The following is a 27,237-nucleotide window of genomic DNA, read 5'->3' as shown; positions in this document are numbered from 1 at the left end:
CCATGTCCTCCTTATCGACTCCGGAGTTCCTGGTGCAGACACTTACAGCTCCGACAGTTCCGTTGCAGCCCATACCGGCACCATCCCTGCAGGTACAGTCTCCTTCAGCACCGTTGGTGCAATCCCCTTTGGCACCGAGCCTGACGATACTGTCCTCCATGGTGCAGACAGATTTGGCGACGATATGCTCTTCGGTGCAGTCCTTTTGGGCACCGTCATTGTTACTGGTGCAGGCACCTTCTTCAATGGCACCATAACCATCGGTGCAGACACTTGTCTTTAGGGTGCAGACACCATCGACTTCTATGGCGCTGCCTTTGTCGGCGCAGACTACTTCGACACCATTTTCCTCGGTGCAGACATCCTTGGTTCCGGGCTCTGCACTACTCGAATTAGCAAGGACCAAGTACTCTCCTTCTTTGGATCTGTTCGTTGGTAGCCAATATAGCCTTTTTCTATAAAGGCCAGAATTGCCTTCAGGTTTCTCTATGAGGTCGACCAGGAGCCTCTCTGAACAAGATGTGTTGCGGCTTGTTGACCAGTTGCTTGTGGCCAGGGGTCTCTCTCAACCATCTAAACGTATGTTCCCTCCTTTAGGTGAACGTATTTCTCCTCTAACTCCAAAGTACACTCCTCCTTCGACTTCCACCCAAGTATCAAAGCCCATTCCTCCAACAGCAGCTTCCCTCCCTCCGACCCCAATAGTGGATCTTACTTTGGAGCCGGAGTCGTCCTTGTGGTCCTCGGTGCACCGGGCATTGGGCTCTTCTCAGGCTAGTGGCTGTGCCGTGGGGGAGGGCATTCTTGGTTCCACACCGATTTTTTTCCAGGGCACCCACCAGGAATCCTCCCTCTCTTATGCTTCAAAGTCCTCTTGCGACTCCTAGACTGGGGGTCGGCTTGTCGGAGCGGGGTGTGACCCCGGTTCCGAGGTTGTCATGCTCAGTTCCGGGCTCCCATCCCTCTTTGGGTGGGCCAGCCTTCCAGGCCATGGAGTGGGCACTTGCCTCTGCTGACAAACCCCACATGTCGGAGTCCTCTCCCCCCTCTGTGCCGCAGCTCTCACAAGCCACAACTGCCGGACATCAGGCACAAGGGCCTCGGGTTTCTCCCCCCCCCCTCAGGAGACCCCCTCTTTGCAGTCTTTCCCAGAACCTCCCACTGAGGAAGTACCTCGCAAGGCTTCGTGCAAGAGGAAGCACATGGAGTCTTTGACCGAAGATATGGACTTTGATAATGGGGAAGGATCCCCACGGTCACACACTGATGAGGTGTCCTTTGCTGACATCCTCGAGATCCTTAGACAGAGAAGTGACTGGAAGTCCTCTAATCCTTCCTCAGAGGAATCCGTATTCCTGCAGGCCTTTTGTGCCCGGCCCCCTACCTCGTGGGTTACCCCGCCGGCCGATGAGCTTGTCCAGTTCATCATCCAGCATGCAAGGAAGGCTCCTGACTCCCTGAAAGCTCTACCGCGGATGCCTGACAAGATCTTATTTCCCCCAGCTGAGCACCCCCATTGGTCAGGAGGTCTTCCAGTAGATGCCATGGTGGTGGCAGCTGCAACTAAGAAAGACTTGTCAGAAGAGAGCCAGACTGTCCATCCACCCAACAAGGAGTCCTGGGCAATAGACTAGGGAAGCGTGTGTTTGCTTCATCGACCTTCACCATAAGGTCTTTGAATTATTTGGCACACTTTACGAGGCTCCAGAAGGATCTTATCAACCAGTTCTCTGAAACCTTGGCAGGAGCTGTTTTTGATGAGATCCGTGACAATGTAGCTTCTCAGATAGCCACCCTAGAATCCATATTCAGTTCTTCCATGGTCTTATTTCACATACAATGGAAGGAGCGGCTAGAGCAGCAGGCGCAGGTATAGTCACCAGATGACATGTCTGGATTCACCTCTGTGACTTTGCGTACTCCTTTAAGGCTTCCTTTATGAATACCCCCATTGAGGCCGCTTCTTTGTTTGGCCCTAAAGTTAAAGATACGCTGGAAAGGTGTAAACAAGACAGCAAAACTCTATCTGCCTTTGGTGTCCGACACTGCACTCCTCAACGATTCTACTCCAGAAATCAGAGGAGCGGGAAGATGTGGCTCAGGAAATCACAGGGCTGTTTCCATGACGCGTGTGTCGAGTTCTCATCTAGAGGTAGAGGTGGGAACTCCAATGGAAGTTGCCCCTTTCTGGGCAGAGGAGGTCAGTGAAACTGGGGATCCAGAGATCCTTTCTCTGGCAAACCCTATCAACGCTCCTGAAGCGTTGCCTGACTGCTCACCTCTGGAAGCGGTCGGGGGTCATTTTTTTCCTTGTACCCCACTGCCTGGCGAAACATAACCACCAACTCTTGGATACAAAAGATAATATCCAGAGGCTATCGCATCCCCTTCCATCGTTGTCCGACCTCATCCAGAGAATTACCTGACATTCCACCCAGTAAAAGGAAGCAGCAGCACACGAAATTCAAAAGCAGCTACAAAAAGGAGTCATCCAAACGGTCCCGCCAGACCTGATAGGATCTGATAGGATCTACTCAAGGTTTTTTTTTAATGCCAAGAAAGACAAGGGACTGGAGACCAATTCTGGATCTCAGCACACTGAACAAATTTGTAAAAACAGAGAAATTCCAGATGGTCACGGTTCAGTCTATCCTTCCTCTTCTGGAAGAAGATTGGATGTGCTCTTTAGATCTTCAAGATGCATACTACCAGACAAAAATGGACAAATGCTCAAGAAGATACCTCCTTTTCTGCATAGGAGCCAGTCACTACCAATTTTGAGCACTGCCCTTCAGTTTCTCTTCAACCCCCAGAGTGTTCATCAAATGCATGGCAGTGGTTATCGCTCACCTGTGACTTCAAGGATTCCAGGTGTTTCCATATCTAGAGGACTGGCTCCTCACCTCCCCCACCAAGCATCTACTGGAAGAAGCCCTACACTGCACTCTCTTCACAGCACAATGCCTGGGAATCACTATAAACTGGGAGAAGTCCAACGCGACTCCAGCACAGTCTTTAGAATTCATTGGGGTGCTGTTGGACGCGAGTAATTGCACAGCATCTCTCCCGGACCACAGACTTCAAAGAATAAGGCAACCAGTTCAGCCACTGCCCTGTCACCACAAATCTTCCACTCGGTCCATACTCCAACTCTTGGGGTCAATGGCAGCCTCGATCACCATTGTTCCTCTAGACAGATTCCACATGAGACACCTTCATTGGCTATTTCTCACTCAGTCGTACCTTCTACAACATCCTTTGTCGTTTCAGATAAGTGTAACTCAGAGATGCAAGCAAGATTTACTCTGGTGGATGTCTTGAAATCCCCAGCAATGGTCTCACCCCTTCAGCCCCAATCAGCCAAAAGCCACAGTGACCACGGATACCTTCCTGATGGGGTGGGGGGGCTATGTCAGGGAAACTCGGTCCCTTTTGCATATCAGTGTCCTAGAACTGAGGGCAGTGCTATTAGCATTGTAAGCATTCCATTCTATCCTTCTGTCAGGGACTGTTGTGATCCAATCACACAACGTCAGTGGTCTGGTACATCAACAATCAAGGGGGCGCCAGATCTTATCCGGTATGCTGAAAGGCCTTAAGAATATGGCAGTGGGCGATAGCTTCCAACCACTTTCTAGTTGCAACGCACATTTCCGGGAGCTCCAACATGATAGTGGACAAGTTGAGCAGGTGCATCCTACAACCTCACAAGTGGTCCCTCAACCCTGTGATAGCGGCAAAATGTTCAACCGTTGGGGCCAGCATTGCTGCGACCTGTTCGCCTCCCCAACCAACTACAAGTCCAGCAACTATTTTGCCCTGATTCCCCCCTTGGGGACAGTCATCGAGAGACGCTCTAGTCCACGCTTGGCCCTCGGGTCTACTTTATGCTTATCCTCTTCTTCCTTTCATCTCCCAATTTCTGAAGAAAGCACGGCAGTTGAAAAGCGAAGTTATCCTCATTGCTCCATATTGGCCTCGACAAGTCTGGTCCCCCTTCCTTTGGCCTCACCTGCTAGATCGACCATGGATCCTCAATCCATCCCCACCATTGATCTCCCATCCACAGGGTCTGACTCACCTCAGTCTAACAACCCTGAAACTGACAGCTTGGTTTCTCCACTTCCAGTGATTGCCAGGCAGGAAAAACTCTCGTCCCCACTGTGCAGTATTCTTATTGCATCTCATAAATTGTCCACCAGACTTATCTATCTCAATAAATGGAAAAGATTTTCTCTATGGGCAGTGAATAAACAATTAAACCCCTTGTCAGCCCCAGTTTCGGTGGTTTTGGATTACTTATCACATCTTTTCCACTCCGGGGTGTTTGCCGCTACTATTCATGTGCATTTAGCTGCCATTTCAAATTTCTACATTAGTTTTCAGGATTCTTCGCTCGTGTCACATAGACTCTGTAAAACTTTCTTGAAGGGGGTTCTTCACCTAAAACCTCCCTTTAGAGAACCAGTACAACCTTGGGATTTGTCCTTGGTCCTGCAACCCCTAACAGCTCCCCACTTTGAACCAGCTTCTTCATGTGATCTAAAATATCTCTCGTGGAAAACTTTGTTTTTGATTGCAATCACATTGGCCAGATGCTTGTCAGAACTTCAAGCCTTATGCATCGAACATCTCTATCTTATCTTTCATAAGGAGAGAGTATCACTGAGAACTAATTCTTCCTTTTTACCAAAAGTGGTGTCAGAGCGGTCTGTCAACCAGTCTGTTGACCTTCCCGTATTTTTTCCTAATCATTCTAATAAGGGAAAGTATTGCCTGCACTCCCTGGATGTTCATAGACAACTATGATTCTACCTGGACAGAACAAAATCTACCTGTAAATCAGACCAACTTTTTCTGGCCTTTTCTGGACCAAGACTAGGTCATCCTGTCTTGAAAGTTACATTGGCATCATGGTTGAGAAATTGCATTACCTTTATCTACAACAAGAACAATATCACCTTACCTCACAGAGTGAGAGCACATTCTACAAGTTCTATGGCAACTTCAGCAGCTTTCCATGCTACGACTTCCCTCAGTGATATTTGCTCAGCTGCGACTTGGGCCAGTCCTCGTACCTTTATTCTTCATTACAGATTGAATTTGGCCTCCAGAGGTAGAGCTTCTTTTGGCTCCATGGTGTTCAGGAATGTCCTTCCATGAGGGCCACCCAGGGACACAGGTAGCTGGGCACTCTGTCCCATCAGTAAGGAATGAATGAAGGTTAACAATATCAGATAAAGCAGTTACGTCTTACCATAATGTTCCATCTGTGTTGTTGATCTTCGTTCATTCATTACTCCCCACCCTTAGTCCCCTCCAGAGGTTCCTGGTTGATCTCATATAATCCTTTATTGTAGGTCTGTTATGACCAGATGTAGCCTTTCCTTTTGTCTATCAACTTGCAAACTCAATCTGAGGTAACAGTGAGCAGAGCATTCTGGGTAGGACCTTGGCTCAAGAGTTTTTGGCTGACACGAGCTTGATATATGGCTGGCTCTGTTCCGAGGACGGAACCAATAACCCATCAGTAATGAATGAAGATCAACAACACAGATGGAACGTTATGGTAAGACATAACTTCTTTTTCTAGCAAGTTTCTAAGTTTATAAGAGCAATATTTAAAGTCCATCACTCGATCACTCTCAGTGTGTGTGTGTGTGTGTGTGTGTGTGTGTGTGTGTGTGTGTGTGTGTGTGTGTTGTGTGTGTGTGTGTGTGTGTGTGTGTGTGTGTGTGTGTGTGTGTGTGTGTGTGTGTGTGTGTGTGTGTGTGTGTGTGTGTGTGTGTGTGGTAGAGTTGCCATTATTTTTCAAAGCTACAGGGAGCCGCTGCAGAGGGGTGGAAGTAGAGCCACATGCGGCTCCAGAGCCGCAAGTTACAGACCCCTGGTTTATGCTGTTGTCACAAAGCATGACTGTATGTTTTTTGTCTTTGAGGAGACTCATGATAGGATATCCTGTAAGGTGTGAATGATTGAATATATATATGTGAATATATGGTATTAGGTTGGAGATTATGTTAAAAGAAAAAATGTTAGATATTTGTGCATTTATGATTAGTTTGATGAGGTTTTGAAAGATGTATGTTAAATTAATTAGAGATCAATGCAGGTATTCCTCCTCCTGTTTTAGTTAATTTGTCAAGTTTAATGATATCGTAGCGGGGGGGGAGGGGTATTTTTTCATCTGTGATGTTGGGTTTTAGCCAAGTTTCTATCATCATGATTTTTGTATTTGTCTTTGTTTACCGGGAAAGTCGAACTGGGTAATACCCATTTTCTGCAGAGGCCCAGGGAGAAAAGCTCCATTTGTTTACATTGCATTATAATTAAAATATCATGTTTGTAAAAATCAGTCCAGCAATGGAGTTTTTTTTATTTTGTTACAAATGCTTCTGATATTCATGTGGCAGAGTTTTATGTGATGAAGGCAAGAGTGATTATTGTTAAGGTTTTAATAATGGTAAGTAAGGTCAAGGTTTGGGTCAGTGTCTCTACAGGGGTAAGAGGTAACTTGATTATGGTGGGAAGTAATACAATAGCTTAAATAGTACTTTAGCTTGAAGATCTGATTGTTTTTTGTTTTGGGTTTTTTTTGCATGTGATGAACACTAACCAGAGAATAAGGCCTAGCATGGTTTTCCAAGGTGGTCATGATATAAGCCTTACCCCACAGATAAGCCCCAGTTAAGATAGTCAACAACACATGACGGACGTGTTGAATTATAAAATAATAATGTTATTGACACCTGTTGACTGAGGTTATCGTACTCTGCTTGCCATTTTTGGACCATTCAGACACCCAACTTCTTTTCTTTGCAGAAAGTTGTAAGATTCTTTCCCCGGGAGTCCACCACGATTCTCACTGTAACCCTAACCCTCACACTTGATGTTTGAGATCCTTGGCTCATAAACACTGGCAAGTGTACTTTGATTGATCAAAATACAAACAACGCACGTAAAATGTGCGCACTTGATAATGAACTGGTGTGGTTGTAGCTTCTTAACTGTCGCCATTTTTGTTGCCACCCCTGTCTCTTAAGTCTTCAATTAACCCCCCCCCCAAGACAAGATGAGTGCAAAAAGAAAGAGCTATTCCATCGAGTACAAGAAAGGAATCATGGAGGGCTCCCAGGGAAAGAATCTGATGGCTTTCTGTAAAAAGAAGAAGTTGGATCTCCAAATGGTCTGAAAATGGCGAGCAGAGTACTATAACCTCAGTCAACAGGTGGACGAGGGAAATGCTAAGAAGCTCAAGTGTGGTTCAGGTCAGCAATCATTATTTCCTGAGCTGGAAGACATCATCTGTGAATGGATTGCTAACAGGAGAGCAAAGGCTTTGGTTGTATGCAGGGCTGATATTCAAGCATTTGTCCTTGCAATGGCACCACAGTTAGAAATATCCCCAGATGAATTCAAAGCATCATAACATTGGCTGGATGGCTTCCTTCAGCAATATGAACTGTCTCTAAGATCGACAACACTGCTCAAGCTGGAAGATACTGATGTTATTAAACATGCACTTACATTCAAGTCCCTTGTTGATGGCATCGACTTCTCTAAATACCAACTCTCCAACATGATTGCTATGGATGAAACTGCAGTGTTTTTGGGCCAAGGATCTCAAACGACAATTGATCAGAGGGGTGCCTCGTCAATCTACATTCCCTCCACTGGTTACAAAAGTGGACGTGTTACCTGTATTTTGTCAATTCATCTAGATGGAAAGAAAACCCCACCTCTAATCATTAGTAAAGGCAAGAAAAATAAGATTGAATCTGTTTCAGGCATTTACATTCTTGAACCCGAAAAAGCCTGGTGCACACAAGCAGTTATAAGGAAGTGGGTCAATGTAATGCTGCCACTTGTTTTGTGAGGTGGCGAAAGAAGTCTACTAGTCTGGGATTCAGCCAGCACTCACCGTGCTAAAGACATGAAGAACTTCCTTACACAAAGAAGAATAGATCAAATAATGATTCCCGCAGGAATGACTGCCTATCTCCAGACTCTTGATATTGCAATAAACAAGCCATTCAAGAATCATTTGTGCATGGAAATCAATGACTACATTGAAAATAGAATGGAGAGAAATCAGCATGGAAACTTTGTGAAGCCTAGCCTGCAAGAAGTCGTGACTTGGGTGAAAAATTTATGGGATAAAATTACTGACAGCTTTGTTGCCAATGCACTACGAGTAGGCTACATGGACAAGCAGTGCTCATTTAAGGAGAGCTCTATTGCTAGACATGACAGATTGGGGCCAGTGGTTCTACAGGAAATGGAGTCGCAAGAAATTCAGGCCAGAATTCGGGGGTTGGAGACTTATGACAATGTTACAGAAGATGACATAACTGTCTTTGAATAACTTTTCCGTTATCTGGGCAACAGAATGGATTGCTTCTGCTTTCAGCTGCCAGCAAGCTCGTCAGTTGTTTGACTTTATTGTATTAAGGTAACGTTTCATTATCAAGGGGTAATTACAAAGTAAGGCCACTAGTTCCCAGACTTCATTTTTACGACTTTCCATCATTCTTCTCTTACGGTTTGGGTAAGGAATAAAGAAAGCATCACCACTCAAAAAGTGGCAGTTATTCATTTGTTTTATTCCCCTCCTCCAATACACATGTATTGAGATTTTCCTGCACTTTCTGTTAAGCATGAAATATTGCACTGTGAAAGCCAAGGTATAGATATTCTGAAGTTGAAATGTTTGTTGCACTGTTTATGTAGAATTCTCACATAACTGTTAACGTGTTACCTAGAACTGTTACCCAAAAACGGAAAAGTACCAAATGAATGTCAATTTGTGTACATGAATAAATGTTGATTTTTGTACATAAATAAATGTTGATTTGTATACATGAATAAATGAATAAATGTAGATTATTGTACAGGGGGTTAAATAAGGCATCCCGTGATAGTAATCCCTAATGCGTATTTCGGCAGGGGAAAAAGTATAAGATCCGGTGTTATTTTCAGGGAAATACGGTAGTTGTATAAGATGACATTTCAATGAAAAAGTGTATTTGTGTATATTGCTGAGATTTGTAGAGTGGTACTTTAAGTGCGATTGTTGGCTTACATTGTCAGAGTGATAGTGATAATGAAAGTTTTGAGGGGAATGATAGCTTGTGAGCCATGAAAGGAGCAGTAAAGGAGAGAGGGAGGTAGCTTGTCTAAGGACTGATATTAGAGTGAGAAGTGCTATATGTTGTGTACTGGTTGTTACATAGTTTGGTTTATATAGTGTGGGGAAGAAAAGAAATATTGGGAAGCACAACTGGAGTTGGCTGGAGAATGAGGTCGGAGGGAAACAAAGCCATCAGAAGTTGGACAGGTGCTGAAATCAGTCTGTGCACATGCTGTCATTGAAAAGGCAACATGTTGAGGAGCAGCTTGAAGACTTTCCTACATTTTGTTTCCAGAGTCAAGTACATTAAGTGACAACTGTGTTCACTTATCTAATGAAAGTGCTGTCAAACAGAGGATCCTTGTGCATTTATTTTGAAATAGTTCTTTTATAGAGTCTACAATTGAGGCAAGCCTACTTTGTTCGGAAAGGCAGTCCCTCACATGAGGAAGTCCTAAGTATAATTGCTGCAGCAGTAATCTATATTAGAAAACTTCTGTCTTATTAAATGTGGTAGTAAGAGCAAGTAAGGAATCAGGCTACAGAACGTACCCCTACAATGACACTATGGGTAGACTCCCAAGTCAGTCTTAAACACAACATAAAAGTAACTAACAAAACAAAAGATGCCATGTATGAGCACCAGGGTTTCATAGTGTCAGTATTTCTGGCTAGGAGCATTTTCAGGGCTCAGAACAGTTGTGGAGCTGCTGTTATTGAACTTGCTGTGTAAACCTTTTCTGGCTCTTCACAAAGTTGGTTAATATGCTCAGTTTGGCGGAGCTGCTCTGAGTTTAGCAACCTTAGCCAGAGTTCTGGAGTGAATCTGAACTAAATCTAAGGCATCCACTGTGCACAACAAAGTATAAGTATATTCTATGTTTGTATTGCACTTTTTTGAACTGCATTTTGACTAATTACCGTTTCATTTTTAGCTGTTCTGCTGCTGTGACTATTTTTTTCTGCAGTTTGAATTTTTAGTACTTCTGCATTTTATAGCATAGACTAGATTCAGACTTGCTGAATCTTGGCTGTTTGGTATTTATTGAGCCCTAAAACCAGCCATCCTACATTAAGAAGGCCTTCCTGCACCCTTTTGGCATATATGTGCAGCCCATCTGAGTTGGGGATTGTTGGAATAAGGCTCAGTTTTGGACTTTCCCATTGGTTAGTTTGTGTTAAAACTGTTTAACTTTTCTTGTATTTAAGCACTGCGTTTGGGCATAGCTGCACACCGCGTAATGGGGTTTAGCAGTGCCATGTATAGACACAAATGCTTAGAAACACAGTTTTTCCCTTCATATCATCTAGAGGACCCTCCTTAGCTCCACTGCCTCACTATGCACAGTTGCACATTGTTACCCAGTGAGCAACGCAGCTACACATTCTGAGGTGCTGATGCAGTCTTCCACCCTAAGCCTCCACAGAATAGCCGCCTTTGTTATTCTCACAAGCAAACCCTAGCCCATCTATCCCATCCCCACTAGTTACTACAATATAAGCTTGCCATAATGGATGGACAGTTTCCCACCATTTCTACAGCCAAACTGATTGACATGGGCATCCTGAGGCAATGTAGCAATTGCCTCATGTGTACTGACAACCACTTGCTCCTAAAGCAAACAAATACAGTATGTAAGAGATGTAACTATACCATGAAATTAGAATCAGTCCTCTCACATAACAGTATACAAGACATACAACAGGTTGTCAGCAGATACAGCTCCCCTGTCGCACAAGATAAAGTCAAGACATATAAACCCACATATGCAGAGGTACTTACTAACAGCCTACCAAAAGACCAGAGACCTCCCAAGTGCAAACAACATAGACATACTATTACACGAACAGAATCCACCAGTACACATAACACCACAGATATCAGTGTCTCAACAATTAAGCCCGTAAGGTAAAACACCTCAAAACCTAATGTCATAGTCATAGGCAGCTCAATAGTGAGACACACAAATGTCCCCCTCACCAGGCTGAACAAGGAGACAGTCACAGTCAGCTGCCTGTCAGGTGCCAGGATCTTTTAAATCAGTCACTCAGCAACAATTACCGTTATGAATCTGTCATAGTACATGTCTGTGTGAATGACTTGACATGTACCTGTCTGGATTGTATGAAGAGAGACACGACCGAACTCTCAGATTGTGCCCCAGACAGATGTATCCTTAGCCCTATGCAGTATCCTACCTTTACCTAGAATGATGTCACAGTGACAGACAAAAATGATTGATTTCAATAAGTGGCATAGCTTCTGGTGTCACTCCAGGGGAATCCAGTATCTGTCTACCTGGGAAGAAATGGTAGACATTCTGCGCTGTTTTGCCAGAGATGGCCTTCACCTGTCTCCCAAGGCTTTCGGATAGTGGCAGAGACGCTTGCCTCCCCATAGTGACTTTTTTAGGCAATGTCAAAACAAAACTTCCGACGTAAAGAAATCTAGTTACTAAAGACAAACTCAGGGTCATGCTGCTTAATGCTAGGAGCTTAAACAGTAAACTGCAGTCCCAGGAAATACTCCTAACCTTGGAAGATGCAGACATTTGTGCAGTTACTTGGTTCAAGGCTGCTGGGAGTACCCCGGCAGTACAATGCTATAATGCCTTTCACACATTCAGACCCCAGAATGAGCAGGAAAGAACCAAAGGTAGAGGTGTAACCATCTTCATTAAATCCAAATACACCTCAAGACTGATGAAACAGGTCTACTTTAGAACAGCGAACAATCAGATGATCGAACTCTGTTAGAGCAAACACTAAATGTCGAACCAGCAAAATAGCGAATGGCCAGAACAGCAAATTTTTTCTCAGGGAAAGAAATTGCTGGACCGGCCTTCCGGGTTGTGCCGTTTCCTCCACTGTAGTGCAATCTCGGAGTTGGTATATTTAAGTAGGTGGGGGTTTGGGGGGAACAGCCCCCACTTCATTTAGTGTTTAGTGTTTTTTTTTTTTTTGGGAACAGCGATTTTTTTGCTGGGAAAAAAATCGCTGTTCTGGTTGTTAACTGTTTTGGATTTAGTGGTCGATATAACAACGTTCGATCAACTGATTGTTTGTTGTTATAATATAGACCCTATGAAACAGTATGACTCTCTTGAGCTACTGTAGTCCAGATAACTATAAGTAAAATACCCTTCCGCATCATCTCTAGCTACATGTCCCCCACCTTGAACCAGAAGAACCACAGCGCCTACCTGGACTTGTTAGAGTTGCTCAGTATGCAGCCAAACACCTTGGTTATGGGAGATTTCAACTATTCCTCCATCATTTGGGCATCTTACATCAGCACAAACATGATTGCTATGAGGTTCCTTGACTTTGTCAATTCAAATGCCCTGGAACAATTGGTCCGCATTCCCACAAGGGGCTCAAATGTCCTGGACCTAGTGCTCACCAACATTGGGGGGGGCACTGCACTACCCCCTGTGTTTTGCCTTCCCTGGTGAGGTTAGACCATAAATCTGTCTTATTTGAAGTAAAGATCAAACCTGACACCCCTACAGAAGTAAAAAAACTGAAAAAATTCTCCAAAGCAAACTATTCCCTACTAAGCAATGGGATTAAAGTTTCAAAGCCCCTGCCAACATAGCCAACAATGAGTCATATGCAAAGGAATACCCCTATATCACCACTTAAACAAATGCATTGACTTGGCTGTATCTAACAGGAACAAAACCAGGTCTTCCCATAAAAACAAGCCACCCTGGTGGACTGTATGTATAAATAAGTTATACAACAAAAGAAAGAAACTGATATCTATGAACAGGAGGGAAACATCCTCAACAGAGGAAGAATACCCTCCACAATTTGAACAAGCAAATCAGATATCTTGTTAAGTCCTCTAAGGCAAGCAATGAGGCTAAATTAGCATCCCTAGCTAAAAACAATCATAATGCATTCTTTAGCTATGTCTGAAAATGAGCATCCCTAGCTAAAAACAATCATAATGCATTCTTTAGCTATGTCTGAAAATGAGCATCCTTAGCTAAAAACAATCATAATGCATTCTTTAGCTATGTCTGAAACCTAAAAGGAAATCTCCAGTTGTGTGCTGAACTTATAGTGGATGGTACCGCTCACACTGAACCTGAGAAAATTGTCAGCCTTCTAGTCGACAGATTTGGCAATAACTTCACCCCTCACCCCCACCAGAATACCCCAAAGCATTCCTGACACCAGTCCTCTACCGTGTATCTTCAAAGAACATGTCATGCAAGCATGCTGCAAGGCCAAAAACATGGCCTCTATGGGACCAGATAACATCCCAGGCTGCTTGCTAAATGATCCATAACAAGGCCTAGCGGAACCACATGGCAGCCTTTTGAACCATAGCCTGAGAACTGACTTTGTCCCAGCAGATTGGAGAACAGCAACAGCAATCCCCTTGCACAAAAGGAGTTTATCAGCTAACCCTGGGAACTATCGACTCGTAAGCCTAACCAGCCTTATCTGCAAAGCCGTGGAAGGAATCATCATGGACCTTATCCACAAGGACGTAGGAGACCTTCAAACTCTTGATCTGACCCAATTTGATTTCGTCAAAGGTACATCTTGCTTATTAAACCTAGTGGACTTCTTTGAGAATGACACCAAAGCCTTGGATGAGGGCAGAACAGTACATACCACCTATCTTGATTTAGCCAAGGCCTTTGACACATCCGATATTTAGGTATCATAGAGAAACTTTCCCAGCTGGGGATTAACTCATGCATTATTAGATGGGTAGCAAAGATGGAGAGTCTACCTCCACCAGTAGACCAGTAACCAATGGGGTACCACAAGGGTCTGTGCTGGGCCATTTATTGTTTGGAATCTACTTCTATGAAGTCCAAACAAAGCTAGATGGCCTGTGGCTTACCAAGTTTGCAGATGACAATCATAGAGTCCCCCAGTGATGTGAACATATTACAGAAAGGGTTAACACAGACAAATGATTGGTACCAAATTCACAGACTAAAACTTAATGCAGAAAAATGCCTCATTATCAACTTTGGCGAAGAAGTAGCCCCTGCCAATTATGATGTAGATAGCACCCCTCTGGGCTCAAATTCAGTGAAGTGAGACTTGGGAACACAGGTTGATGGCAACCTAAGCTTTGATCACGTGTCCATAGTGGTAAGAAAAGCATTCTACATTCTACATAAATAAAGGCATAGCATCCAAGACCCAGGAAGGTTATAGCTCTGCTGTACTCAACCCTTATCAGACCACTAATTGAGTAGAATGCTCCCTTCTATATATACCTCACCAGACACGTGCAGCAACTGGAGAGACCACAGAGGTTTCTAACCAAGAGAATCTAGGGCCTCCAAAACATGACATACATGGAAAGACTGAAAGCCCTCTCATTGTACTCTTATCATACATGCTGCTAAGAAACAACCTGTGCCTATCCTACAAAGCAGTCTCGGAGCCTGCCCTAATGGAAATGCTGCACATCCACTTATCAAATGAGACAAGAATAACTTGCTCCAGGGATCTCCGCCTAGCCAGTGATATTAATAGTACATGCTGAAGAGACAGATATATCTCCCAGCGATTGCCACTCATCTGGAATAAGTTCCCACTCAATGTGAAGCAGAGCTCCTCAATGACCATATTCAGGCGCAATCTTGACAACTGGATGGGTGACTATAAATTTATCCCGGGGCTGGCACCTGTGTCCCTCATGGACAGGGACAGTCATTGCTGATCATAGAATCAGTATGCTAACAACAACCATCTAACTATGGTCAGTAAGAGTACTTGGGTTTTTACACAGCTAGGCCTGTAAAGGCCTAGGGCTATTAACCTAGTAAACTTCTCTGAACCTATGAACAAGAAAGACAGAGATGTTTAAAGAGAGGCAGATGCAAGAGTAAATGCAATCAGAATTAAAAGGAAGCAAATGGATACTTAAGTGATTAACACAACCAACCAATGCGATAAAACATGGTAAAGCAGAGAACTGTAAAATACAGTAGTACAAACAAAATGAACTCTGCAATGCTGAAAATGACTTTTATTAAAACGTAAAGCTTTTGGATAAAATCCATCATCAGTACATTCCACATACTAAAAAAGATCACAGTTTAAATAATAAGATATAAATACTCATATGATGTTATATAGCCAATACACTAACACTACTAATAAAACAATTAGTGAAACAATTTTATCTCAAACACATTTGCTTGTACTTAAGAACAGGTTTCAGAATGACCATCTTATTTATGCCTGGTAAACAATCAGCTTGCAGACGTAGAATCCATTCATATTCTCTACATTCTGATCTGTTATTTAAAGCCCTACCTGTAATTTTTTAGAAACCATATCCATGACTTTAATAGTAAAAAAGTGATCCTCTTTTCTTGATGTACTGGAAAATATTAGGGTTCAACCAAACACCCTAATAATGGGCGATTTCAACTACCCCACCATTAACTGGGAAAACTACTCGTGTACCAACTCCTTCACACAATGCTTTCTGGAATTCATAAACTCCAATGCCCTGGATCAGCTTATCCACACCCCCACCAGGGACAACAGTATCCTAGACCTAGTCATTACCAACATGAGTGACCGGTGTTCCACACCTGAAGTCAACTCCTCATTGGTCTGATCTCACCATAAGCTAATCACCCTTGATATCCACATCCTGCCCCCAACCCCCATTAAGGAAACCACGGTGAAAGTTTTCTCCAAAGCCAACTTCATGCTTCTTAAGACAGAAGTGGTGAACTTCACGACACCCATGCAGATGAACAATACAGTTATGACTGCTAAATCCTACACAAATGCACTCTATAAGCACTTACACGAGTGCATGGATCGTGCTATCCTCCAAAAAAAGGAAGCCAATCTGGTGGTCCCCTGCCATAAACAAATTGTACAACAGAAGGAAGAAATTGTTGCAAAAGAGAGTGAAATCCCATGAGTGGAGGAGCTCCCTGGTCAGCCTCAGTAAGAAGCTAAGATCCCTTATAAGATCCTCCAAAGCTAGCTACGAAAACAAAATCACCATTGATTCTAAGGACAACCACAAAGCATTCTATAGCTATGTCAAGAATCTCAATGGCAACACCCAGATCTGCTCTGAGTTACACCATAACGGGACACAAATTACAGAACCAACTGATATTGCCAACATCCTGGCAGATAGGTTCAGTGCTAACTTTACCCCCCCCCCCTAAAGGGCCCATATCTATACAGGAAGAATGCAGAGTCCCTGTAATCACAACTATGCAGGTAAAAGCTGCACTCTCTAAAGCCAAAAACACAGCATTCATGGGACCGGACAACATCCCAGGCTGCATTTTACACAAACTTCAGAATTAACTGGCTCCCCACCTAAGCACCATGTTCAATCATAGCCTCACATCAGGCTTTATGCCCAGTGAATGGCGTACAGCAATAGTTATCCCACTCCACAAAGTGGGAGCCACCATTGATCCCGGGAACTATCGCCCTATTATCCTGACGAGCCTGGTCTGCAAGGCCATGGAATGTATCATCATGGAACTCAAAAACAAAGACATTGGTAACCTCCAAACTGGATCCCACCCAGTTTGAGTTTGTGAAAGGCAGATAATGCCTCCTGAACCTGATCGACGACTTTGAGGCAGTCACCACAGCCATAGATGAGGATAAAGTGGTTCACACAGCCTATCTTGACCTCACCAAGGCTTTCGACACCATCCCCCATTCTGGAATTATAGCTAAACTCACTAAACTAGGTATAAATCCCTACGTCACAAGATGGGTTGCCAACTGACTCACTGACCAAACCCACACTGTAAAAGTTGCACACTTCAAATCTGACCTCAAACCAGTGACAAGTGGAGTACCACAGGGTTAAGTCCTGGGATCTCTCCTGTTTGGTATCTACTTCTCTGAAGTACAGGCTAACACAGAAGGCCTCTGGCTAACTAAGTTCACAGATGACTGCAAACTAGGAATCATAGTTGAGTTCCCAAATGATGTGGAAATCCTACAGAAGGAGCTCGCTGAGACAGACGCCTGGTGTCAGAGCCATGGCCTCAAGCTCAATGCGAAAAAGTGCATTGTCATCCCCTTTGGTAAAAACTCTGTACCCATGAACTACTACATAGACAGCAGTCTACTTAACACTAAATGTGTGATAAGAGACCTTGGGACCCAGGTGGACAGTAGTCTGTCCTTTTATAGTCACATTACCACAGAAGTCAGGGAGTCCTTCTACGTGGCACACCTCATCATAAAAGGGTTCTCATCCAGGAAAAAAAGAGGTCTTTGTTCCCCTCTACTCGACACTCATTAGACCCATTATAGAGTACAATGCCCCTTTTGGAATGTACCTCACAAGACATCTGCAGCAGCTGGAAAGGCCACAGAAGTACCTCACAAAGAGGATTACTGACCTCAAACAGATGCCCTACACTGACCATCTCAAAAAACTCCAGCTTTACTTCGTAGCATATCGCCTACTCCGAGGTGATCTCTGCCTAACATATAAAGCTATGTCAAACCCAGAGCTGTTGGACATGCTGCACCTAAAGAAATCCCAGTCCCTCCGAGCTACATGCTCTAGGGACCTAAACCTTGTCACCACAATAAACAAGACATGCTGGAGGGATAGATTCCTGTCCCAGAGACTTCCCATACTCTGGAACAGGCTACCCATCTATGTCAAGCAAAGTTCTTCTTTAGCACTCTTCAAGAAAAATCTTGATGAGTGGATGGGAAATAGGAAATACACCCCGGGGATCACTTCTGTGTCTCTGCTCGAAAGTGGCACAGGAAAATAACTTGCTTGGGTGGCGTACACCAGGCAACCTTGTTGGTTAGGCTTACACAGGCCCTCGGGCTGATAGCCTAGTACCTACCTATGAACCTTTTTCTTTCTGATGTTGGGCTATAGAGTTAGTTATTGTGCCCCTTTTCATCTCAGAACTATGTTCCACTATCCTGTCCTTCAAATTCCTATTGGATTTTCCAATATAAAAACTAGTACATTTTTTACATGTTGCTAAGTAAATAATATTAACGGAATTTCAAGTAGCTAGACAGGAATATTTGAATCGTTTAACCATAACAGGATAACAAATTCTCAGAATTAATCAGTTCACAACTAGAACAGTTAAAACAAGGAATCGTTCCTACCCTAGAAAGCTTAGTTTGCTTCACATAAGACGTATCTTTATAACATGACTGTCTTTTTGGACTAGTGCAATTCTTATAAGAAAATCTAGGGGTGTCACCAGTATATATTGCCTTATTTAGGGGTGTCACCAGTATATATTCCCTTAATTCAGGTAATGATTTTAAAATACACCCATTGTTTCTTATGATTTTTTCAATCTCATTACTACATATGCTGTATCTAGTGGTAAAACTTAAAATATCTTTTTGTTCTGAAGATCTAACATTGTTGAAAGTAGTAGTTCTAAAATAAGGTTGTGCTTTACCATTCCTATCGTCAATCACCTAATTAAAACTTGTTACTAGTAAATTATCAGTATAACCTCCAGGTTTAAATTTCTCACTTCTTGCACTTGATTAAGACATCTATTATAATCAGTATTCAATTTACTAGTTCATAAATACTGTCTTTTCACTTTTCCTTTAAGTATATGTTTAGCATATGTAGTATTCCTATGTAGATATTTATTCCTATGAATAGGCTTCTTATAGACACTAGTTTGCGTACTTGTACTATCATAAGATTAATATTCAAAACATGAATTGTTTCCTTAGAAAACACCATTTTAAATAAAAAAATCAGTAGTAGTATTAAGGTAATCAAGAAAACTGTACTATTCAATCTCATCACCCCCCGCCCAAAAAAAAAGGACTCTTTGACTTGTATACATCAGGGTCATTATATACATACAGATATATATATATATATATATATATATATATATATAAGAGAGGTTTTCATTAGTATAAGGTTAGCATATGTATTCATTCACAATGAGAATACCCATTGTGACACCTGATATCTGATGATAAAACTTATCAAAAACAAAAATATTACTGTCTATTGTAAGATATAACATTTCACAAATTGTTTCAATTTCTTTCCCAGTTAGACTACTGTGTTCGTGTAATAATTCCCTAATGGCAGTAATGCCATACTTATTAGGAATAACAGTAAACAAGGGCAGAATGTTCATCGTAACAAAGAAAAATCCATTCTTATCATTTCAATTAAACCAGTCAGAAAGTTGTTTTAAAAAATCAACAGTGTCCTTAATGTAACGTTTCACATGAGCTAGATATTTGATCAATACATTCTGTAAAAATATGGATAAAGGTTCAGCAATCCACCCCTTTCTGTGACAGTAGGTCTCATGGGGGTTAACTAAACATTTATGAATTTTAGGAAGACCATGTATTAACAGGTATAATGAGACAAGGAACAGTAAAATAATCAAAAAGGTTCAAAGGAATATCATTCATTGATTGTAATTCATAGATGGACATATTAATTCTTTGAATAAACTTAAAAACATCAATGCTAGTAATTTATTTGACTGTAGAACCATTTAAAATATCATTTACAGCAACAATGTACTTGTCATGATCCATAACAACAACTGCACCCCCCTTATCTGCTTCTTTTATAAAAATAGAGTCATTACTTTCAAGTTTGCACAAGGCACCAAATTCATCATGAGTTAAATTAAAATACTTTTTAAAAGAAGCCTACTCAGAACCAGCGCATATTTGATGTTCACATGCATCATTAAACGCTGTAATGATTGGGTGACTGACTGGAACAAAAGTGCTAGACTTTCTACAAACCTTAGATGTTACAGGTAAAGTGTTTTTAAACATAAATTGAAGATTTAAATTGTGAGTGAAAAGTTTAAGGTCTGTCAAAATATTAGTTAATGTATCCACATTAGATGGAACCAACTTCAAACCTCTGGGCAAAAGTCTAATGTCCATTTCTGTTAACTGAAGACTGGATAAATTAATAACAGAGTCATTATTCAACAAATTTATTAAACAGTTTTGCTCCGCATCTGTGGACTGCCATGAGCACTTTCTCCTCTCCTTCTCCCTTGCGATCTTCCTCTGGAATGCCTCGCTTGTGGGCAGGTACTTCTTCCAGTAATATTGGATGAACAATTGATGGATCCTCAAACTAGTGAATCCAAAGAGCAGAATGAAGAGGCACACACAAGGTAGTAGTTAAGCGCTTTTCGTTTATGATACAAACATAAACTTCATCAGACATTTTGAGACACAATTGAAAACGTTTAAATACACAAATCCACCCAATCAAATTACATTCAATTACAACTCCTAATTTAAAGAAACAATATCAAAACAGTATTTAAAACAGTGGAATAAGACAATAAAACATAATATAAAATAGTAAAATGATCAACACCTCCTTCTACACTAAATATATCATGGTACAAGCTTAATATAAGGTTTAAAGCCTACTCCTATCTTGTTTACATAAACACAAGAGTAAAAAATGTATATATGATATACAGAAAAAATGTGTGAAAAATATATATAAATATATAATTTCACAAAAAAATTTTTTTAGCGTTTTAAGCTTCTCAATTTTAAAATGCTGCTAATAACACAACCTTCATTTAAGCCTGGCAAACTATAAGCATTAAGTCTAATTTGCCAGCCTAACTCCAACTCTTCAAGTTTCAGGGCAACGGGGCCACCCCTAACATCTCTTTGGACCTGATCTATAACTAAAAACTTGAATCTATGATTAGGGAATTGAGCCACGTGTTTAGCCAATGCATTTACCATGTTACCTTTCCTAATTGCATATAGGTGTTCATATCTGTGACTCTGAAGTTTCCTCTCAGTTTTGCCTACATAGAATGCAGGACAAAGTTGGCATACTGCAAGGTAGACAACAAAACTGGAGTTGCAATTGTTCCTCCGTCTCAGTGTGAAGTGTAAATCGTTCACACTAAACCTGTTGGATTCTAACATGAATGAACAATAGTTACAAGATTGGCATTTGTACATGCCAGGAGTTTTCACTATTATGTTCTTAGTTTCACAGTAGTCTTTAAGGTTCCTACCCCTCCTATATATTACTATAGGAGCACTACCTACACTACTTAAAACATGTTGGTCACTTCTGAAGAGTACCCAGTTTTTCAACAAAATCTTAAAACACCTGGCACTGTCTAAATTGTAGGTAGTTATAAAAGACATGGGTAGTTCGGTAACTACTTGTTCTTGTGTGCCAATAAATGTTGAATTAAGTGGTGAATCAGGTGGTTGACTTGTAGTGTTAAGTGTAACCACATTTCTTTTTAAAAGTGGGGTGTAAAATAAGGACTGACGTTTCAACGACACTTCATCAATGATTTCATTGACTAAAAGTTCAGGGTACCCTCGTGCTAGGAACATACTTTTCATGTATTCACATTCATTTATGAATTCACTGTCAACTGTGATTATCCGAGCCGCACGGACCAACTGGCCTTTAATAATGGCTCGTTTTTGATGACGTGGATGACAGCTAGAATAATGAAGCATAGAGTTACAATAGGTACTTTTCCTGTGAATTTTAGCTGTGTACATACCAAAAGTGTCGTCCTTAGATAATAAAATATCCAGATGCAGCTATAGAATTACAATCAAATGTATGTGTAAATTTTAGGAAGTGAGTAGATGAATTCAAGTAGTCAACCAAGCTGTTACCAATTACGGCATCACCTTTGAATAGAATAAAAATGTCGTCAAGGAAACGTGTGTAAAATACAATGTTCTCTTTAAAAACACAATTTTGCATGACATAAAGATGTTCCCAATAGGCCATAACCATGTTCGCCACGCTGGCCCCACAAGGGGACCCCATGGCTATACCTATTTTTTGCAAAAAAAGTTCCCCTTCAAACATAAAAAAGTTGTTGGCAAGAATGGTACTTAAAAGTTCTTCAACTAGCAAACATTCATCATGAGGACAACCTTGCAGTTTAAGAACCTCATTGCTCCACTCAATTGCTATGTTGTGAGGGATGCACGTATATAGATCCTTGACATCTATTGTCAAGAAATTATAACCAGAGTTGTACTCTATCTCATTGATGTTGCTCAAAAAAGTCCAAGAGTCCTTGCAAATTTGTTTAATACTGGCCAGGTATTTTTGTAGTGTAAAATCTACAACCTTGGCACACGCATAAGATAAAGAACCTCTACTATCCACTAACGGGCGCATTGGAGGATTAGCCACATAGCCACATTAGCCACATAGAACAATTGCAACTCCAGTTTTGTTGTCTACCTTGCAGTATGCCAACTTTGTCCTGCATTCTATGTAGGCAAAACTGAGAGGAAACTTCGTAGCCGCGTATATGAACACCTATACGCAATTAGGAAAGGTAACATGGTAAATGCATTGGCTAAACACGTGGCTCAATTCCCTAATCATAGATTCAAGTTTTTAGTTATAGATCAGGTCCAAAGAGATGTTAGGGGTGGCCCCGTTGCCCTGAAACTTGAAGAGTTGGAGTTAGGCTGGCAAATTAGACTTAATGCTTATAGTTTGCCAGGCTTAAATGAAGGTTGTGTTATTAGCAGCATTTTAAAATTGAGAAGCTTAAAACGCTAAAAAAAAAAAAAAAAATTTTTTGTGAAATTATATATTTATATATATTTTTCACACATTTTTTCTGTATATCATATATACATTTTTTACTCTTGTGTTTATGTAAACAAGAACGGAGTAGGCTTTAAACCTTATATTAAGCTTGTACCATGATATATTTAGTGTAGAAGGAGGTGTTGATCATTTTACTACTTTATATTATGTTTTATTGTCTTATTCCACTGTTTTAAATACTGTTTTGATATTGTTTCTTTAAATTAGGAGTTGTAATTGAATGTAATTTGATTGGGTGGATTTGTGTATTTAAACGTTTTCAATTGTGTCTCAAAATGTCTGATGAAGTTTATGTTTGTATCATAAACGAAAAGCGCTTAACTACTACCTTGTGTGTGCCTCTTCATTCTGCTCTTTGGATTCACTAGTTTGTGGTTTTTCGTTTTTTAGTTCGTTCAATTGATGGATCCTGCCGAAAATCCACCAATCGCCTTGTAGCTTCATAGGTTTTCATAGTAGATGGAGGGTTACCGGAAAGTACTATTGGATGGTTCATTTAATTCATTCCAGAAGTAGCTGAATTTAAAGGTGCAGGATACAAACAGTTATTATTAATGAATTTAGTAGAATGAGCAACAGTAGGAACAGATATATTGTCTAATTCATACATAGAGCCATGATTGCTCTGTTCTGTAGATACTTTGTTTATATTTTGGCCATGAAAAACTTCCCCCATTTGAAAATCTTTAATGTCCCTATGTAGCTTACACTGTTTCTGGGACTGAAGATGCTGGTCATAGGTGGAAAGCTGTTTTAGCATAGAGTTATATACATGAGTAAAGTTAATAAAACAAGGCAAGGTTGAGATCTCACTTTCTAGCTTGGGAATTTCATCTTGTAATTCATGTTCAATCTTATGAAAAAAAATCATTCATCAGAGACATATCATCTAAACCAAGCTTTATGTTGAGTTCCTGCCACTTCCTTAATAGGTCAGAATATGTATTCTTAAAAGAAGGCATTTTCAAAATACGTAGTCCATGAGGGACAACACTCAATTCCAAGTAAGCTGAGAAACTCAAACATTACCAGTGAAGCTTCTTAAATTTCTGTACCTTATGTTCAAGAACTGCGATCCATTGTAATATGTCATTATTGGACTCGACCACAGTTGGTTCATTCAAATTTAACGTGGTGTCCCACTGTCCAAGAAGCAGATTATTATGAATTTCAAGTAATTCATTAAGTTTACCGGCACACGTAATATAAAGATGTACAATTAACTACTGTATAACAAAACCAGCGTCCACAAGCTCACATACAAGAAAAGAATACAACCAACCCGATGATACATGGTAAAGCAGAGAACCGTAAAAAAACAGCAGTACAAATGAACAAAACAAACTCTGCAACACTGAAAATTACTTTTAATAAAACGTAAAGCTTTTGGATAAAATCCTTCATCAGTACATTTCACATACTAAAAAATCACAGTTTAAATAAAAGATAAATAATCACATGATGTCATACAGCCAATACACTAACACTACTAATAAAACAATTAATGAAATAATTTTATCTCAAACACATTTGCTTGTACTTAAGAACAGGTTTCAAAGAGACCATCTTATTTATGCCTGGTAAATAATCAGCTTGCAGATGCAGAAACCATTCATATTCTCTACATTCAAATCTGTTATTTAAATCCCCACCTGTAATATTTTTAAAGGTAAAAAAAGTGATCATGACCTTTTTCTTTCTGATGTTGAGCTAAAGAGTTAGTTATTGTGCCCCTTCTCATCTCAGACTTATGTTCCACTATTCTGTCCTTCGATTTCCTAGTGGATTTTCCAGTATAAAAACTAGTACTTTTTTTACATGTTGCTAAGTAAATAATATTAATGAAATTACAAGTAGCTGGACAGGAACATTTGAATCATTTATCAGGAACAGGATGTACAAACAAATTCTCAGAATTAATCAGTTCACAACTAGAACAGTTAAATAGGGACTCGTTCCTACTCTAGAAAATTTAGTTTGCTTCACATAAGATATATCTTTATAGCTTAACCATCTTTTTAGACTAGTGCAATTCTTATAAGAAAATCTAGGGGTATCACCAATATATTCCCTTAATTCGGGTAATGATTTTAAAATACACCAGTTGTTTCTTATGATTTTTTTCATTCTCATTACTACATCTACTATATCTAGTGTTAAAACTTAAAACATTTTTTTTGTTCAGAAGATCTAATAATATCATTAAAAGTGTTGTTAAAAGTAGTAGTCCTAAAATAAGGTTGTACTTTACCATTCCTATCATTAATCACCTCATTAAAACTGGTTACTAATGAATTATTAGTATATCCTGTAGCTTTAAATTCCTTACTTACTTCATGCATTTGATTAAGGCATCTTAATCGTTTGTACTTCAGTGATTGAGGCAACCCATTCAGCACACCCTTTTTACATTAATTCCAAAATAGATGACATTTTTCATTTATAGGAGGAAATGCTTTAACAGGTCTAATTAAGAAAGACAGCACTTAAATTCAGTAAATGTTATGCATAGTCCAAGTTACCAAACTATTTTCAACCTATTCAGTTCTAGTAATACAATGCATTATTTCATCTAGTAAAATGAATCAGGCCAGAGTGGTTAAAGTATTCAATACACAGTTTAGGTTGTTTATAAAACAGCAGTAAGTCTTTCAACTTATTACATAAATAACTAAATTCAGGATGCATTACACTAATGTTGTTGTTGCGTCTTTCGGCTTTTCCCGGTTAGGGGTCGCCACAGTGGAACTCCGGTCCACTAATGATTGGTAGTTGATTTTTACGTGCCGAGTTACCAGCCCTGACGCACAACCTTCAATGAAGGTATGCCCATTCACGCATGTCTCCACATAGAAGACCCTCTAGCTGAGAATCGAACCGGACAGCGTCTTACTGTGAGAGGATGCATTACACTAATATTGTACTTTAATATGCTTTCACTTCTGCTGGGATTGTAGCATTAGTGTCCTTATCTGGAAATTGTCTGGGCAGCTAAAAGGAAGAATGAGAAAGGCATGTAGTGTAACTTCTGCAAGTTGATGTAACTTAAAATACAGGATGGGCTGTTGGCTCCAGTCTGTGAATATCCTGCAGGAGACAGTGGTCTGGTTGTAAATAGGGAAACTACAAAGCAAGACTTTCAGCCCCCCCCCCCCCCGCCAACATATGCACACATTTCACAACAAAATGGCAGATGCTTAAATCGGTCTATCTCCACATGAGAATATTGAACAAGCAACCTGTTGAAATAATAAGCTCAGTGACTTTCTTAGTTTCAGTCTCCAGAATCATGTAAGTAAAGTAACAGCTGTGTTCACTTATCTAATTAAAGTGCTGCCAATAAGAGTATATTTGTGCATTTATTTTGAAGTAGTTTATTTTGTGGGAATCTACTGCTGAGGCAGGACTACTGTGCTAGGAAAGGCACAATCATTCACACAAGGAAGTCTTAAGTGAGTATAACTGCTGCAGTAGTGATCTGCACTAGAAATCACTGTCTTTCAAATGCAGTAGTAAGAGAGCATAAAGAATGGGCTACAAAACTTAACCCCACCATAACACTGTGATCAGACTCAGCATAGGTGTGCATCTGTTATTTTTGAACTTGCTGTTTGTGTCTCCTTGCTCTACACAAAGTTGATTACTGAAAGTTAATTTGCCTTCAGTTCTGCTGGGGGCATACCATTAGTGTCCTTGCAGCAAAATTGCCTGGGTGTCTAGAATGATTAGAAACATGAATTTATATTTTTATATGATCTGCAGTGCAAAATAAGAAAATTCCACTGGAGTTAACTAGATTTCTGTTTCTAATCTTAGCATTGATGTGGTTTCTCATGAAGAAGCAGATGATGATTTTTGGTGAATGTTGATTTGTACCTGGATGACTACCCAAAAGTGTTCTACTACACTTCAGATTTGATTCAGCTGTTGACCCGTGATATCCCAAAAAGATGTCATCTAGAAGAGCAACTGATATTTAAAGACTGCAGCCTTGTATATTATGTGTGTCAGGGAGTAAAAAATGTACACTATGAATCTATTTTTTTGTTATTGTTACTGTTCATAAAATTACTAAGCATTTATAAATATTACACCTCTATTATTTTTTGCCTTATTTTAAATCCATTTATGTAACATAATAAAGTGATGTTTTACAGAACACTGTTTCTGAATTTAAATTTTGAGAATTTCTCTGATTAATTAACCTATTATTTTAGTTTTTCATTGACTTCTACATTTATGACAGTTTATCAGACAGATCTGTTTAGCCATAATATCAATAATAATGATAATAATAATAATAGCTTTAGTACTGCTGTTCTTTTAATATTCTTGGCATGTAATAATCTACATAAATACTGTCTCTTGATGACTCTGAGTTTATCCATTCAAATTCAGTCATTCTTGGACATGACAGTGTTGCCACTTTGCTTAAAAAGAAATATTTCAGGCTTCTCACCACATTTTGTCCTAGATGTTT

General features: G+C 40.4%; 1 protein-coding gene across 1 annotated transcript in view; it reads left to right on the top strand.

Annotated features, from left to right (window-relative positions):
- Positions 1-26,916, top strand: part of OFD1 (OFD1 centriole and centriolar satellite protein) — a 1,865,993-nt gene extending 1,839,077 nt beyond the window's left edge. The window contains exon 25 of the mRNA XM_044072530.1: positions 26,574-26,916. Within this exon, the coding sequence (XP_043928465.1) occupies positions 26,574-26,619 (46 nt within the window). The 3' untranslated portion in view covers positions 26,620-26,916. The remainder of the gene's footprint in view (positions 1-26,573) is intronic.
- Positions 26,917-27,237: the final 321 nt, after the last annotated feature.

Source organism: Protopterus annectens, chromosome 5.part0 (assembly GCF_019279795.1).
Source record: "Protopterus annectens isolate FY-2018-M chromosome 5.part0, PAN1.0, whole genome shotgun sequence".
Lineage (NCBI taxonomy): Eukaryota > Metazoa > Chordata > Ceratodontiformes > Protopteridae > Protopterus > Protopterus annectens.
The sequence above is the reverse complement of the archived record's forward strand: the minus strand, read 5'-3'. Positions and strand labels throughout refer to the sequence as shown.